The sequence below is a fragment of the Lithobates pipiens genome, unplaced genomic scaffold (assembly GCF_037356315.1).
Source record: "Lithobates pipiens isolate NorthernLeopardFrog02 unplaced genomic scaffold, aLitPip1_a1.2 Scaffold_13, whole genome shotgun sequence".
Classification (NCBI taxonomy): domain Eukaryota; kingdom Metazoa; phylum Chordata; class Amphibia; order Anura; family Ranidae; genus Lithobates; species Lithobates pipiens.
Window position 1 is genome coordinate 235710075 of NW_027507718.1, and position 17450 is coordinate 235727524.

The 17450-nt window shown below is 42.6% G+C and overlaps 1 protein-coding gene across 5 annotated transcripts in view; it reads right to left on the reverse strand.

Moving 5' to 3' along the window:
• Window positions 1-17450, reverse strand: part of AFF1 (ALF transcription elongation factor 1) — a 204314-nt gene that overhangs the window by 31119 nt on the left and 155745 nt on the right. For all 5 annotated transcript variants that reach the window (XM_077476366.1, XM_077476365.1, XM_077476368.1 and 2 more), the window contains 2 exons: window positions 8463-8563; window positions 873-1107 (listed from right to left, as the gene is read on the reverse strand). In XM_077476366.1, coding sequence (XP_077332492.1) covers window positions 873-1107; window positions 8463-8563 — 336 coding nt within the window. The remainder of the gene's footprint in view (window positions 1-872; window positions 1108-8462; window positions 8564-17450) is intronic.

Below are 17450 nucleotides of genomic sequence, written 5' to 3' on the forward strand. Positions count from 1 at the left end.
TAAATCAGCAGTGACTAAAGAGAGTAGGGAAAACAACCACCTAAGAGAAGTCAAACCCCTCATGTCTGAGAGCACAATCAGGAGCTGGTCAGACTTTTTCGTCATGACCCTTTGACAGAAGCCGGCAGAATGGCTATGGGGTACTCCCCATGCAGTTCAATTTAACCACACATCAGAAGGGTGTAACTATAACAGTTTTCAAGTAACAGAGCTTGCATGAACTTTATATTGGGATGGTTGGGCTGTTGTACAGTGTGTCACTGTGAATAAGTTACAAAATATAGTAGTCATAAGCAGAAGGAACTTTTCTGTTTTGCTGATAATTGAAAAATAGAAGTTCACTTTTTCCACTAACTATACATTCCATGTAGAGAGGCCAGTTAAAAACTAACACATGTAAAAAATAGTGCTAATTTAGCATATAAAATAAAAAAACTCTTTGACATACATAAACATTTGCGTTGAAACCCTTACTGGTAAAAATCTAACCTCAGTGCATGCCTTTTTATAGAAGTTACGTAACTGAGCTGGAAAAAAAAAATTAACACATTGTACTAATTTACATTGTTCAATTTTGACCTTACCACAGATAATGCTCCATGTTTCTGCACCCAGGAAGAATTAATAATAGTTTTGCTAAGCGCAGCAGATCACGCACTCAGTCATCCAAGCTTTACAGAACAATCCACTCAAACTATTTTGAACATTTATACAGAGACCAAAGCAACGCAGCATTTTGTCCTGTCATCCACAGATGTACATTTCTTTCTGCCAACATCAGCAGAAATAGGTTAGATGGTATTTGCTGCTGCAGAGAACCACACTGTTGGCTGAGGGAGATAGAGATGACCAACATCAATCAGTGAACCAACCTTGCTGCTTTTTGGGCGTTCGATACTGGTTTCCTCCACCTTTCTTTGTTTGGGAGTAGTATGTTCTTTGCTACTGCTTTTGTTGCTGCTTGTGGTGGATTGCTGCCTGCCGGGGCTGCTCTCACTAGGATGTCTCTTGTGTGACATTTTCTCAGGTTTTTTGGGCTGCGTGGGAGATATGAGTTTCTGATGTCGGTGTTCCTTATGAGAGTCCTCAGCAGAGATTTTAGGCACTCTGGATGAAAAAAAACAAAAAAAAAAACAATACAACATATTGACTTCATGCAACTTTCAAAACCTTTTTGTCTTTTACTGGATAGGCACACAGTTAACCCTTTAATCACCCTAGATGTTTTGCCCCTTCCCAGCCAGTCATTAGTGCAGTGACAGAGCCTATTTTTAGCACTGATCACTGTATTAGTGTCACTGGTTCCCACAGTGTCAAAATGCCCGCCATTACTAGTATAAACATTTTTTTTTTAAGAAATTAGATTTTTTTTCAATTACTAAATACATTTTAAAAATGATTGGATAAGTTTTATAGCAGAAAGTAAAAAAACATTGTTTTTTGCTTGTTTATAGCGCAAAAAAATAAAAAAATCCTGTGGAGATCAAACAACACCAAAGAGAAAAACTACAAATTTTATTTGGGTACAGCGTTGCATGACTGCGCAATTGTCAGTTAAAGTAACGCAGTGCCATATCGCAGAAAATGGCCTGGTCATAAAGGGGGGGGCGATTTTGTGGAGGGCAAGTGGTTAACCGGTACCACAATAAACTGGATGAAAGGAAAAATGTATATTATAGATACAGCAAATATTTCTCTAGATGGCAGAAAGATATCTGGAGACATATATATATTATATATATATATATATATATATATATATATACACACATACAGGGCCGCTGATGGGGGGGGGGGGACCACCGGTCCTCTTGTAGGGGGCCCAAGCACACAGGGTGGGGGGGGGGAGATTAGTGATGGGGGACAATTGACGATCTCTTCATCCAGCAGCTGAAAGCTGGTCTCTCCTCCTCTCCCTGCTGCCAGCTTTTATCTGCTGAGAAAGACAGTCATCCCACAGTAATCACCCTTCTCTTGTAAGGGGGCACCCCCCAGGACTGGTTCTAATGTTAGCACTGCTAGGTGAGTATGTTACCTCTAACTTTGTTTCACTCCCTGCCGTTCCTCCCTTCTCATCGTCCCTTTCTGATCCCAGAGCTCCAACTGCTCATCTTGTATATTTTTTTCATCTCATCTTCATTTTTATTTATTAACTCAGTTTTATCCTTTCGATTTAGCATAAATTATGTGAGAGCTATGTTGTATTTGTGTCTGCCAATAATGACTGTATTGTATTTTTAGCGGAATATAGCTTTAAATATCTTCGGGGGGGGGGGCATTTTCAGGTAGTCTATACGAGGCCCCGCAATTTCTACCAGCGGGCCTGCATACATACATACACATACCCCAATACATACACGCACACTCAAGTAAGGTTTCTTTAGAAATCCCCACTATATGTTTGTTATGGGCTCCCATTCACACAGCTTACTTTAAAATAATTCTTGAAAAAGGTTTCTTGCCTTTATAGCTGACTATTTTGGAGCAGGTTTATACATAGAAATTGCAAACTGCCTATAGAGTGCCAGGTATAAACCTGCCCCAAAGGGGTGACAACTCCTCTAAAAAGTTATCTGGAGTGAGTTTTTCAGAGGCATTTGAGCAGTGGCTTGGAGGTGGTGTTAACAATTGAAAATCCACTGCACCACACAACAACCATGTGAAATACACAAAGTTGCAGTGTGCTTCCATTCACTTGAATAGGTTGCATTTATCTGTTGGTAAGGGCAGCTGAACGTGACCTGTGGTATGACTTTTGGAGCATCGCGACTGCTGCAATGGGTATAAACTGGACTGTTGGGGATGTCAACTTGCCGATGGGTGGGTCAGAGGTGAAAAAAAAAACCTATGTTAGACTTACTGGTAACAATATTTCTACAAATCTTCCAGGACAGCACACCTGAGAGATGAGGGGCTCCTCCCTACAGGAAATCAATCAATTGACAGCTTGTTATAAGTCCCCCACCCTTCCCCTTGCTCCTCAGTTTGTAATAAAGTACTCCTGAAACCAGTTCACAAGGGAAATCATTCCTCCTAGGTACTCGCCATCTATCGTTCAGCAATTTTCCCTCCACCAATGGACAAAAAGTAGGCCTGCTGTCCTGGAAGGTTCGTAGAAATACCTTTACCGGTAAGTCTAACATAGGTTATCACCTTCCAGGACGTCACACCACAGAGGATAATAAAGTAACCACAGGCCTACCTTAGGGTGGTACCCCTCTCTGCCTGCAAGGCCTTTCTGACAAATGCCAGGATTTGAACTGAGTTTTACCTCCACTTCATAGTGCATGATGAAGGTATCCTAGCTGGATCATGTAATTAATCTGTAGGTCTGTTCCACCAATGTCCCTGCCTTCTCTTCGGATGCAGGATATAGGTGGAATAGGCTCTTAAAGATGGAATCTGAGAGCCTGTGAATTTTGTAAGTTAGGATTGACTGTGTCAAACTTCTAGCAATCGTGGTCTATCATGCCTGTAACTGCTGCTTAGGACCACTAAAAAGAATAATCAGAGGCTTGTTCTGTGAAACAAGGAACTACTTTGGTCAACAAAGAGGATCTGGTTTTAAACCACTTGTCTGTTTAGGAGAATAATTTAGAAAAATCTCCCTGACAGACAATTCTTGTGGGTCCTCTTATTTGCCATAGCCACAGTCAAAAGGAAAAATCCACTTAAAGATAATAAATTAAGGTAAGCTTATTTACATGGGCTCAGAGGACTGGACAGGTATGTGTACCCAAACATACCCAACTTCTGGTTTTCCTCCCATCTGAATGCTGACATGTCAGATGTTAAAGTATTCTATAGCCTCAGGCTCCTTTTACCCCTGCAAGTAGAAGCATTAAATAAAGCAGAAAGGAGCCTGGAAAGAACCAATAGTAGCTATTCCATAAATATCAGTTGTCCGAGACCATAATCCACTGCAAACACCAATGGGTGCCTCTTGGTACCAATGAGTGTTAAATTAAGCAGATCCCTACATCCCTACTACAGGGGATTAAGTCTATAGTATGAGTAGAAGACAAGTATTGGCTAGCTACATCAAGTTTGTCCAAGGTGGTGACATGAAGGATACCTGCTGAGCCGTAAACCTATCATGTCGGGTAAACAGGTCAGATAAGTTCTGTTGCTGCATCTTCAAGCCATGATACTCCTATAAAACATAACTCCTAAGTTCTTACTAAAAAAATCATGATAGGTGATTTTATGACATTCTTCCAGTGTCCTATAACCCCTACTGCAGGGATATGCAATTAGCGGACCTTCAGCTGTTGCAAAACTACAAGTCCCATCATGCCTCTGGCTGTCAGAATCTTGCTATGCCTCATCAGCTGGAGGTCCGCTAATTGAATATTCCTGTCCTACTGGGTTCAAGCCTAGGGAATGCCTCTGGCATGCCTGAATGTAAGGGACTGAATTTTTTGACATCTGGAGTTTTTTGCACTCAAAACTCCCGTTCCTTCCATGTGCATGGAAAATAAAGTCTGAAACAAAAGTGACAAATATATACAGAGTCCGTACATTTTGCATTTCTCAAGTGCAGCAAGCTCAAGCTTTACAAGGAATACAAAACAGGAAGACACACCCAGCCTTCACTGTTGCATTTTTTGAGGAACAGAACAGAGAAGACAGAAACAAAACTTAAAATGTTGGTATCTTAATATGCATTAGAAATACACATCATATAACCTAAGCAAAGAGAAAGGACACAAACTTCAAATGTGTGCTTCTGATGCTCAACAAGGTATGGCCATACGTTCAACAGAAAGGACACTAACAAACATCAATGTGTTTTTCTGAGCAATATGAAAACAGAGAAGACACACTTCACTGTTGTGTTTTTCTGATGTACAGCAAAATAAGGTAATAGATGTAAGACAGAAGGACAAGAACCACTTCATTGTTGTGTATTCCTGATACCAAATGCAGAACGGTCATATAACCAACAGAAATGACACTAGCAAAAATTCAATGTTGTGGATTTCTGATTAGCAACCGTGTACAGTAATATAACAGAAGTGTCACTAACAATTCGATGTTGTGCGTTTCTGATAAGCAACCATGTACACTCACATAACCCACAGAAATGTCACTAATAATTCAATGCTGTGCATTTCTAGTGAGCCATAAGATAGTTATATAACAAATAAGACACAAAAACTTCCAATGTTTTGTATTTCTGATGCTCAACCAGGCACAGTCAAGCAGAAAAAAAAGGACACAGATAACTTATTTTTGTGTATTTCAGATGAACAGTAAAAACAACCAGAAAAGACAAACTTCCACGTTGTGAGTTTCTGATGTGCGGTCAGACAAGCTTAATCTATCCTAAGCATAGCCTGAACTCCAGATACCAACTCTTCACCCACCAGTGAAGGAACAGTGTAGTTCCAAATAATGGAATTCTGAGGTGCGTTACAATACAGCAGTAGTGGTAGCTGTTACCCTACTACTGCACAAGTAGGAGTAGGTGTAGTTAGCCCATACACAGGTGGGAGCGAGCCCAAGCCTCCCAAGCATTTAAGGTCTTAACGAGCACAGCCCCAGAGACCAATTAAGTCATCCACAAGAAGAGGTGATCACAATCTTATGGCCCGTACACACAATCCAAAAATCGGACGAAAAATACCACTTTTGATGCGATCGTATGATGATCAGATCATTAGTACAGAGCTTTCGAGAGCCGATTACGACAATTCATCCAATATTATTCGAACGGACAAGCACGGAAATTTTCCTCGTACAATACCAGATCGCACGATTTTCGTTTAGACAGTACAGTTTTCGTCTGAAAGTACAATACAAATACATACACGACATCACGTCCGATTTTTTTTTCTGCCGTACGACTTTAGTAACCTATTCAATTCCTACTTGCGACTATTAAGCGAAAAAAAGGCGGAAGATCTGTCATCGATTTTCGGATCGTGTGTACAGGCCATTAGCCTGGAGTCAATAAATATAGATGTTTGCACCCGGAAACAGTCAATTAAGGGATTAAGGATAGCATTTTATGCTTCTCATTCAGCCCACAGGTGAGCTATAGCCCCAACCACAAGAGGACTTGATTAACTTTACATACTGATAGACATAACAGCAGTGTAAGGAGAAAATAATAGGTTGGAACTTGTTGAGATGTTACACATAACAAGCGACCACCACAAGGATAATATGTTCACAAGGGTACCCCTTACTGTGCCCTCCCCACCCTATGGGTAAAAATTAGGAGGCAGGCTTTTAAGGGAAAAAAACCTCTAAATGAACCATCTTGGTGCTACCTGCCAGATTCATAGCAGCTGGCCTAATATTTAGATTACCTGGTGTGCATTTGCTGACCAGGGGAAAAAAACATATTATTCCTGGAATATCCAGGTTCCTGCAAACCACCTCACAACCCTTCCAGGTAGCTCTTTAGAAATGTTTAGTGGCAGGAACAGCCTGTAAGAGACTATGTGTCTAACAGATCACACCTCTTCACTAGATTCACCCATATTTTTGTACTATATTAGGGCTAATAGTGGGAGATTGGTAAGCTAGTTTTGCAATGACCACAGCATCTGAGTTACAAGGAAGCTGTGTACATTGATCTAGCTGAAGCTTTTGGGTAATTTGTTCCCAGACACAAGGGAAAGAATAAGCAGTACCCTGGATTGAGGGAGGGAGTCCTATCTCAATGCCCTAAAACCACCTAGCTATTATTAGGGATTCTGTTGCTAAGCTCCCAAGGCAAAGTACTCACCGCCTGTTGTCTTTCCCCTTTTTTGCCACAGCCACAGAGCTCGCTTTCCCAACCTCAGGGTCACACAGAAGGAGAATAGCGGCCAAAATCACCACCTTCCAAGTTGTTGTTCCACCTGGAGAGCTGCAAAAATAGGCTGTGTGTCTCACACTGCACTAGCATACAGTACACACACCTCTCCTGGGATCCACACTTTTCAAAGGGAAAGGGGAAAAGCCAGGGCCATAAAAGCCAGGGGTTGCTAGCAAGGCAGCCTTACTCTTATGTTGTTCCCTTAGGGTTTTTGAGCTCCCCTCAGGGAAGGCACTTACAAAGTCTCCACTTGCCTGCAGCCACTAGCAATGCCTTTCCCTCCAACAGGGGTGGTTTAGGCAGTCACTCACTCTGTTGCACCGTTTGCTCACCCAGTAGTGATCTGGTGCTTCCTTGAGCTCTCTCTCTCTCTTTAGCTGCCACGCAGGTCAGTGTCTCCTCCAGCGACCGCAGCCGCCCTCTCCTTTGCAGCCCACCCTACCAGAGACTGGCAATCATGCTTACCGGCTGGAGGAGGGAGATATGAGAAGACAGAGAGTTAGAGACTGCTGAGCGGTGTGTAACAGCTGTGGTTCACACTCCTCTGTGACCAAATCGCTGCTACCATTTTGGGGCAACCAGTGAGAGGGCGCTGAAGGGTCCAGTTCTAGCAGGTTAGTTTAGCCCTCCCCGGGCCTCCCTATGCCTGCCTCACAGGGGAACCATCCGACCATCTTAGGTCATCTGGTAAAGAAAATAACAAACATGCTGCTGTGTTCGGGAGAAACACAATCAATACTGAGGAGCAAGGGGAAGGGTGGGGACTTATAACAAGCTGTCAATTGATTGTGTTTCCTGTAGGGAGCAGCCCCATCATCTCTCAGGTGTGCCGTCCTGGAAGGCGATAGGAGAAATATCTGATTTCATCACTTCCTGTCTGCCCATGTAAACTAGGCCTTAGAGGGACAAAACAAAGGGAAAGTGAATTAAACAATGTGCCATCCAAGCCTTGACATATTTAGGCCATTGTTGCAGTGTTCAAATCTAGTTAAGATTTCTAATTTAACTAATGAGATCAGCACTGTACAGACAGGGTTATTTATAATATAGCTATACAGTTCCTTCCTTAACATTGCATAGAAGAGGAAAGCTGTTAAGCAACTAAATCAAGAAAAAGGGAAGTAGCAATTATCTCCTGGGATGTGTGACTTAGCCATTTCAGGAGCACGTGGTTAGATCTTGGGCATGCGCACACGCATAGTCTGGTCTATGCTAGAGACATGGCAGAGCCCAGCTGCGTATCTGTGTATGCGTGGATGATCTGACACACGCTCAGCACGCTGCAGGGTCTATGCCAGGTTCTGTACACCTGATCAAGACTTATGGACTTGTCTACACATTCACCAGATCCCATTAAAGATGGCATCATTGGAGAAGAGTACATCAAAAGGAACACAGTGCTGGGACACATGGTCCAGCAATTATGTTTTTTTTAATTTATTTTTATTTTTTTTAGAGGAGAGAGGGACAAGTGTTTGTTTATTTTATTTTTTTGGAATTTTTTTTTATGGGGTGGGGGGGGGGGGGGGAGCATTAGGCAGGGTTAGGTTTCTCTTTAATGTTAAGCTACGGGAATGGGAACACGCAACAAGATATAAATGAAGCGTTATCCAAATTTGGCTGCAAAAGTGGAAATGCATTTTAAAAGTACTTTTTCAACGATTCCTTGTGACTTGAAGAGGCCTTTGTATCATTATCCAACTTCATTTTCTTGTGTGTTCCATGTGGTGCATTTTTTTCTTTAACTTCCACCTAGCAATAAAGAAGGGGAAAAAAAAATTTAAGCAGAGAAATCGTTTTCAAATTAAGAGCAAGAAATCAAACTTAGTTAAAAGTAGTATTAAAAGAGAAGTACGGTTTTTGAAAATAATGATTAATACTCACCTAGGTGGATGCAGCTTTGATCTGATGCTGCACAGGTCCCATGTCAGCTCTGCACTGAGAATTGAGTGATCACTCACCACTGATCACTCAGCTCTCCCCGTTCGCTCTGAGCAGAGAGCTGTGACTGTCAGTCAGCAGCTCTCTTCTCTGCCCCTCCAGTGCTGGGCTGTGGAGGGGGCGGGAATTGCTGGCTGAGCCAGGTGCCAGGCCTCCCACACAGCTGCTTTATCTGTATATCAGTGTAATTATAATACCACAATGAAATCTTCAAAAAGGCAGAAAATAGTAGTGATGAACAATGTATTGATGTGCTAAAAAACGATTGGTATAAGAAATTATTTCTTTATAGTGGTAAAATTCCAGACTGAATATTACGCAAATATAGGTCAAGTTTGGAGATGCAGTATCATCTCCCAAACATGGGCATTTCTACACATCGAATATCCACAGGCCCCTACCTTTTACACTTAATAAAAATACACAAGAATGTAGACTGCACCCCAGGGAGACCTACCGTCTCAGAACAGGGCAGTCTTACTGAAAATGCCAGTAGACTAGTTGACACCCACTTGAGACCACATTCACTTATTGCAAATTTAGGAAAACATTAATGTCCCGGAAAATGTATAGTTAGTTGCTGTACAGCAGCGTTCCCCACACAAAAGAAATAGAAACCCTAAAAACATTCTTGAAAGAGCCCAAAATCAAAGGGAATACAAATACTTTGTTTAGAAATTATTAGAATGCACTCAGACACAAGGAGGAGTGTAATCTAGCAAGACTAGAACAGCCAGAATCTGAGGCAAATGTGCATGGTAACGAATCAGCTTCCAAAGTTTAACTGAACTAGCTGAAGTTGAGAGCAGGAAGGTTACTTTCCAGAGTCCAGATTCTGCTTGCTCTAATTTTAGTAAACTCCCAATATATTTTTGTTTAAAAGAGATGTACTTTTTTTTTTTTTTTTTTTTTTAAGATTCATACTTGCGTAGGTTGATGCAGCATCGGTCCTGTCCCCCGGCGCCTCTAACACTGAGAACCGAGCATTCGAACATGGCCGATTGCTCGGTTCTCATAGCTCCGTGAGCAGAGAGCTGCTGACTCACAGTCAGGAGCTCTCTGCTCTGTGTGCCCCCCTCCCCCACTCACTGGAGCACTGGGCTGTGGAGTCTGCAGGAGCAGCTGGCTCAGGCTCTCAACGGCTTGATGAGAGGCTGAGCCGTATGTCAGTGCAGGCATGTGGGCAGATCTAGACTCCATTGTCACGCTCTTGCCCGAGCTTGGACCAGGTATGTGATGCCAGCTGACAGCAGGCTTTGGCCAGCCCTCTGCTGAAAACGGGTCACAGGAGTGCAGATCAAACTGCACTCCTGTAATCCACAGGAGAAGTACAGCCAAACAAGCTTTGGCTGTACTTCTTTAATAAACCCACTACATCCAAGTACAAGGTGTAGTGATGGGAACCTGTTGTGCCCCATCCTCCACCAATTTGTACCAAATTTTTGAAGAAGATGCCTTGTTGATGTACCTGTTCTTATATGGTACTGGTGTATTGATGATGCATTCAAGATATGTTATGGAGAGATCCTTATCTGACAAATTTTTTTCAGCGTTTAACCACTTCAGCCCCGAAAGGACTTACCCCCTTCCTGACCAAGTCATTTTTTTGTGATACGGCACTGCAACGCTTTAACTGACAATTGCACGGTCGTGTGACGTTGTACCCGAACAAAATTTAAGTCCTTTTTTTCCCCACAGAGCTTTCTTTTGGTGGTATTTGATCACCACTGAAGTTTCTATTTTTTGCGCTTTAAACAAATGAGCAAAAAAATAAAAAATAAATAAAGTAAAAAAAAAAGGTTTAACTTTTTGCTATAATAAATATCCCAAACTTAAAAAAAAAAAAAAAAAAAAAATTCTTCGGATCAGTTTAAGCCGATCTATATTCTACACATTTTTGGTAAAAAAACAAAAAAAAAAACGCAATGAGCCTATATTGATTGGTTTGTGCAAAAGTTATAGCGTCTTCAAAATAGGGGATAGATTTATGGCATTTTTTTTTTTTTTTTTTACTAGCAATGGCAGCGATCTGAGATTTTTATTGGGACTGCGACATTGCGGCAGACAGAGCAGACACTTTACACATTTTTAGGACCACTGACATTTTTTTCAGCGATTAACACTATAAAAATGCACTGATTACTGTATAAATGTCACTGGCAGGGAAGGGGTTAACACTAGGGGGTGATCAAGGGGTTAAATGTGTTCCCTCACTGTGTGATCTAACTAGGGGGGGGGGGGGTTGGAAACTGACCTGGGGAGGAGACTGCTCGTTGTTCCTATATACTAGGAACATACAATCTGTCTCCTCTCCCCTGACAGACAAGACATGAATTTGGGTGTTTACACACACAAATCCCCGTTCTCGCTCGTGGGTGCCCGGCGGACATTGCGGCCGCCGGGTACGTGCCTCGGCTCCTTAGGGACAAGGCGAGCCCCCTATACTCCTAAAAGCACCCACCATACAGCTGCGGCGATTTTCACAGAACATGGAACCTAGGGTTTACTATGACATATAATCAAGGAAAATACTTTCTTGGATATATATATATATATATATATATATATATATATATATATATATATATATATATATATTATATAAATATATAAATTAAAACCTTGGTAACAAGTACAATATTTTTCTGGCTGGCACGTAACACTATCTTACATGCTGAAAGGCCAAAAGTGCATATCTAACTTTGCTGGTTAGATTTCTCTCCTATAGAAAACACATATATAGTAACAAAGACATACCGTATATACTCGAGTATAAGCCGAGATTTTCAGCCTCTTTTTTGAGGCTGAAAGTGCCCCCCTCGGCTTATACTCGAGTCATCGCCGTCTGACTGCTCGATCAGCGTATCGAGCAGACAGACGGCGGACATACTACAATTTGAAAGCCGCGCCTCCTTCTCCGCCTCCGCCTGTGATAGGCGGAACACTGAATTTCCCAGCAGCCTGTGTTCCGCCTATCACGGACATCGTCTCATCCTCGTCCGTAGTACGAGGATGAGACGATATCGGTGATAGGCGGAACACAGGCTGCTGGGAAATTCAGTGTTCCACCTATCACAGGCGGAGGCGGAGGCGGGGCTTTTGAATTTTAGAATGGCCGCCGAGGCGATCCTGGCAAGGCACGGGACGGAGGCAAGGCAAGGCACGGCACGGGACGGGACGGAGGCAAGGCACGACACGACACGGGACGGAGGCAAGGAGGCAAGGCACGGCACGGGACGGAGGCAAGGAGGCAAGGCACGGCACGGGACGGAGGCAAGGAGGCAAGGCACGGGACGGAGGCTCGGGACACAGGTAGGCTGGACACACACACACACGGACACACACACACAGGGATGGATGGATGGAGACACACACACACAGGGATGGATGGATGGATGGAGACACACACACACAGGGATGGATGGATGGATGGAGACACACACACACAGGGATGGATGGATGGAGACACACACACACAGGGATGGATGGATGGATGGATGGACACACACACACACAGGGATGGATGGATGGATGGACACACACACACACAGGGATGGATGGATGGATGGACACACACACACACAGGGATGGATGGATGGATGGACACACACACACACAGGGATGGACGGATGGATGGACACACACACACACACAGGGATGGACGGACACACAGGGACGGACACACACACAGGGATGGACAGGCATGTCTCACCCTCGGCTTATACACGAGTCAATAAGTTTGCCAGTTTTTTTGGGGGTAAATTGGGGGCCTCGGCTTATATTCGGGTCGGCCTATACTCGAGTATATACGGTATACAAGTCTTTAAAACCGCTTATAGAGAGGCAAAAAGCAAATCTAGAGTATCTTTACTACCAAAATAATACTGTAGATGAAAAACAAGATAAGGTTAAAACTAAAGTGGTTGTAAACCCTCAGATATACCCAGTGAAGTGACTTGCCTCAGGTGATACACAGATAAAACAAGTCCTCCTACATAAGTTGTACCTGTCTAACTGCAGCCGCCTCTTCTCTACATCCATTCAAAATCCAGAAATTGTAAAGCTGAATTCAGAAAAAAAGGGTGACAGAGAGCTCCGTGCCATCAGTGTAGAATAGCTCAGTAGGAGCGATTCCCCTATCCATCTCGAATGTGTGTATGGGAAAATCAGGTCAGTTTTTTTTTTTCCAACCCCCTGGTTGAACGAAAAAGAACAATTATCTATAGGCCGTTTAAATCTTTGTGGCTTTAAATGATCTATAACTGGAAACGGAACTTGCAGAAAAAAACAGGTTGATCATTTAGTATCACCAGATCAATGACTGCCAAAATGGCCTCATTAATTCAGAGTAATAGCAGTAGATTGCAACTTCCTCAGATAAAGACTGAAGTAAATCAGATTTCGTTTTAGTAATGGAGGGCTCAAAAACGTATTTTTGCCATCAAGTCTTATATGACTAATAAAAATCTCAGCCAGAAGGGCAGAGGAACTCGCTATATCTAACAGAGCATAAAAGATGACTGGTGACAAATTAGACCTGAGTAGCAGAACATACCAGGATTTCAAGCTGTAAAACTTCAGCACCATCAGGAGGAGTGTTGTAAGCAGTGCCAAAGTCATTAGCAGAGCGTGAGCTGGGGAAACTTATTACAGCAGGATTGTCCTCTGTGTCTAGAATCAGACATGTTGCAACTGTGTGGCAGTAAGGCAACTTATGGCTCAGGGAATGAGGCAAGGCCTTGGGTACCTAAAAAGCCCAGACAGCGGCTAGCAGGTATTGGTCAGATGGACAGACGTGACCAAAGTCACTGGAGGCTGGCAGCAGTAAGGTTTCATGTGTTTTTTTTTGCAAGCATGAGCGACAGCAGGAAAGAAGTTTCCTCAAAGTTATATTATGGGAAAAAGTGCGGAGTGTGTGCACGTAGGACACTTCACCCAGCAGACATCATCTGCACTTAATGCCACAGCATTAACCTCTTCCATGGTGGAGATCAGCAGGAAATAAGGACGTTTTCAATGCACTCAGGGACCTATGTACTTGAGGCAGCTCTCATGGCTTAACATGATCAACTTACTTGAAAAAGTAAGAGTCTTCAGCCACAGAGAAAGTAGTCTGGACCCAGAAAGCACTCGGTGTCTATATTTTTTTTTCCTCTATCAGCAGATAGAGTCTGAAAAGCAATGTCCAGTCCTGCAGGGTCTGGATACAGCACTCTGAAAACCAGGTGGAAGAAAAAGAAAAAGTCTATGCTAATAGGAGAGGTTTTTCTGAGGTGGGTCACTTTAAGGTTGCTTTAAATTATACCATATGAAGCTGGAATAACAAACTGTAGAGCTCAGTAAGGAGAGCTCTGAGGGCTGATTGGGGGGAAGGGGTATGCCCTCTTCACACAGCAGACGGGAACAGAGCTGAGGCAGTCAATTACAGGTTGTGAACCGGAGCTCCCTCCCCTGTCACCATTTTTCTTTTGATGTCAGGACAACTTGTCAGAAGTGACTCATGCATATAGCAGACAGAACTGGCACTTCGTGTTCTTGATTGAGACAAGTACACACTATAGAGGGATATGCTTGGTCCGTATTTCATATCTGAGGTTCACAACAACTTTAACCACTTGCTTACTGGGCACTTAAACCCACCTCCTGCCCAGACCAATTTTCAGCTTTCATCGCTGTCGCACTTTTATTGACAATTGCGCAGTAATGCTTCACTGTACCCAAGTGAAATTTTTATCATTTTTTCCCCACAAATAGAGCTTTCTTTTGGTGGTATTTGATTAGCTCTGCAGTTTTTATTTTTTGTTAAAAAAATTATAATTTTTTATATTTTGTTATAAAATTTAGCAAACGTAATTCTCCTTCATTGATGTACGCTGATGAGGCTGCACCGATGGGCTGCACTGGTGGGCACTGAGAGGTGACACTGAAGGGCATTGATAGGTGGAATTGGTGGGCACTAAGTGGCACTGATAGCTGGCAGTCATGGGCACTGATGGGTGGTAGTGAAGGGCACTAATGGGTTAAACCGAAAGGCAGCACTGCTAGGTAGCACTGATTGGCAACACTGGTAGGCATTGATAGGTGGCACCAGTGGGCACTGGCAGGGGGTACTGATTGGCACAAAGGCGGCAGAGGAGGAGGCAGATGTGCCTCCTTCCTCTTTGGAACCAATGTGCCTTGAATATAAGGTGGTAATCGGCTTTTTTTTCTCCTCACACTGTCAGCGCGAGGAGAAAAAAAAAAAAAAAAAGAGAAAACGATTAACAAGCTTTTGTTTACACACGTGATCAGATGTCACTGACTGACAGCTGATCACGTGGTAAGGGGCTGGGAGCACGGTGAGCATACAAAGGCGAGGATGTCGTTATTCGGCTATAGCGCGGAGATCAGGTGGTTAAGTAATAATAACATTATCACTGAATAAACAGGCCTATACAAGAGCTAAATATCTGCCAAAAATCTTTTACAATAAGGAAATACCAATCCTAAAGCTGGCTACACACTATACAAATTTTTTTATACAACTTTCCTTTAGATTTACCAAAACCATATAATATGAGGTCAAACCTAAACACTTTCAAATTGTATGCAATCAGACAGGCCATTGCACTATATAGCTGAAGGTAAATCTGAAGAAAACTGAAAATTATATAATGTGTATCCTGCCTAATGCTTGTAGAATATAAGGAAACTTTAGCCAAAGCATACACAGTGAAGGTTAACTGTAGCTCCCTTTTTTAATTAAAAATATAGTTAATGCATTGCTGTTTACAAACATCTTCCATCATGCAAAAAAATACTAATCAAATTGTGGTCTCAGTTGCTCAGCATGCCCTACAGTTGCTACTAGTGAGAATTACCCATAAACATTAGATACACATTGCACATACTGTAAACTTTAGCAGGATTGCACAAAGAATGGTTCGTCCAACAAACTGTTGTGGCAAGAGACTTTTTTTTCTCTTTTAAAAAAAACAAATAAACAAAACATTGCTTGAGATAATCTGACCATCAGTTCATTACAATTCACTAAACTAGTGAAAGAGCACTGTGGTCAGGCTATGCATGTGCAATCCAACAATCAGATATTGGCTGTGGTCAAAAGATTAGAAAGAATAAAGATAGGACAATTACAGAGAGAACTTTACACTGCATCTACATTTAATTGTGTGGTGTTCTTTGCATAACACTGCAGGGAGGATTCGTGAATCATCTGACCTTAAACAGGTCGTTTGACTGGTTTTCTACTACCTCTCCCAGCTCAATATTTAGAATGAATGGGGCTTCACTTGCTTCAGAGCTCTGAAGCCAAGGAAGAAAAGCAGCATGGACACTGCTTTATAAATGGGCCCATTAGTTCTGAAGCAATGCAAAATGACACACATACATACATACATACATACATACATACATATATATATATATATATATATATATATATATATATATATATATATATTTATTATACACACACACTCTCAAAAACGTTAGTACATCCCTCACATTTTTAAAAATATTTTATTATATGTTTTCATGTGACAACACTGAAGAAAGTACACTTTGCTACAATGTAAAGTAGTGAGTGTACAGCTTGTATAACAGTGTACATTTGCTGTCCCTTCAAAATAACTCAACACAAAGCCATTAATGTCCCAACTGCTGCCAACAAAAGTGAGTACACCCCTAAGTGAAAATGTCCAAATTGGGCCTAAAGTGTCAATATTTTGTGTAGCCACCATTATTTTCCAGCACTGCTTTAACCCTCTGGGCATGGAGTTCACCAGAGCTTCACAGGTTGCCACAGGAGTCCTCTTCCACTCCTCAATGACTAAGCTGGTGGATGTTAGAGACCTTGCGCTCCTCCGCCTTCCATTTGAGGATACCCCACAGGTACTCAATCGTGTTTAGGTCTGGAGACATGCTTGGCCAGTCCATCACCTTCACCCTCAGCTTCTTTAGCAAGGCAGTGGTTATCTTGGAGGTGTGTTTGGTGTCATTATGTTGAAATATTGCCCTGCAGCCCAGTCTCCGAAGGGAGGGGATCATGCTCTGCTTCAGTATGTAACAGTACATGTTGGCATTCATGGTTCCCTCAATGAACTGTAGCTCCCCAGTACTGGCAGCAGTCATGCAGCCCCAGACCATGACACTCCCGCCACCATGCTTGACTGTAGGCAAGACACGCTTGTCTTTGTACTCCTCACCTGGTTGCTGCCACACACGCTTCACACCATCTGAACTAAATAAGTTTATCTTGGTCTCATCAGACCACAGGACATGGTTCCAGTAATCCATGTCCTTAGTCTGCTCGTCTTCAGCAATCTGTTTGCGGGCTTTCTTGTGCATCACCTTTAGAAGAAGCTTCCTTCTGGGATAACAGCCATGCAGACCAATTTGATGCAGTGTGCGGTGTATGGTCTGAGCACCGACAGGCTGAGCCCCCACCCCTTCAACCTCTGCAGCAATTCTGGCAGCACTGGTATGTCTATTTCCCAAAGACAACCTCTGGATATGACGCTGAGCATGTGCACTCAACTTCTTTGGCCGACCTGTTCTGAGTAAAGCCTGTCCTATTGAACTGCTGTTTGGTCTTGGCCACCGTGCTGCAGCTGAATTTCAGGGTCTTGGCATCTTCTTAGCTTAGGCCATCTTTATGTAGAGCAACAATTATTTTTTTCAGAGAGTTCTTTGCCATAAG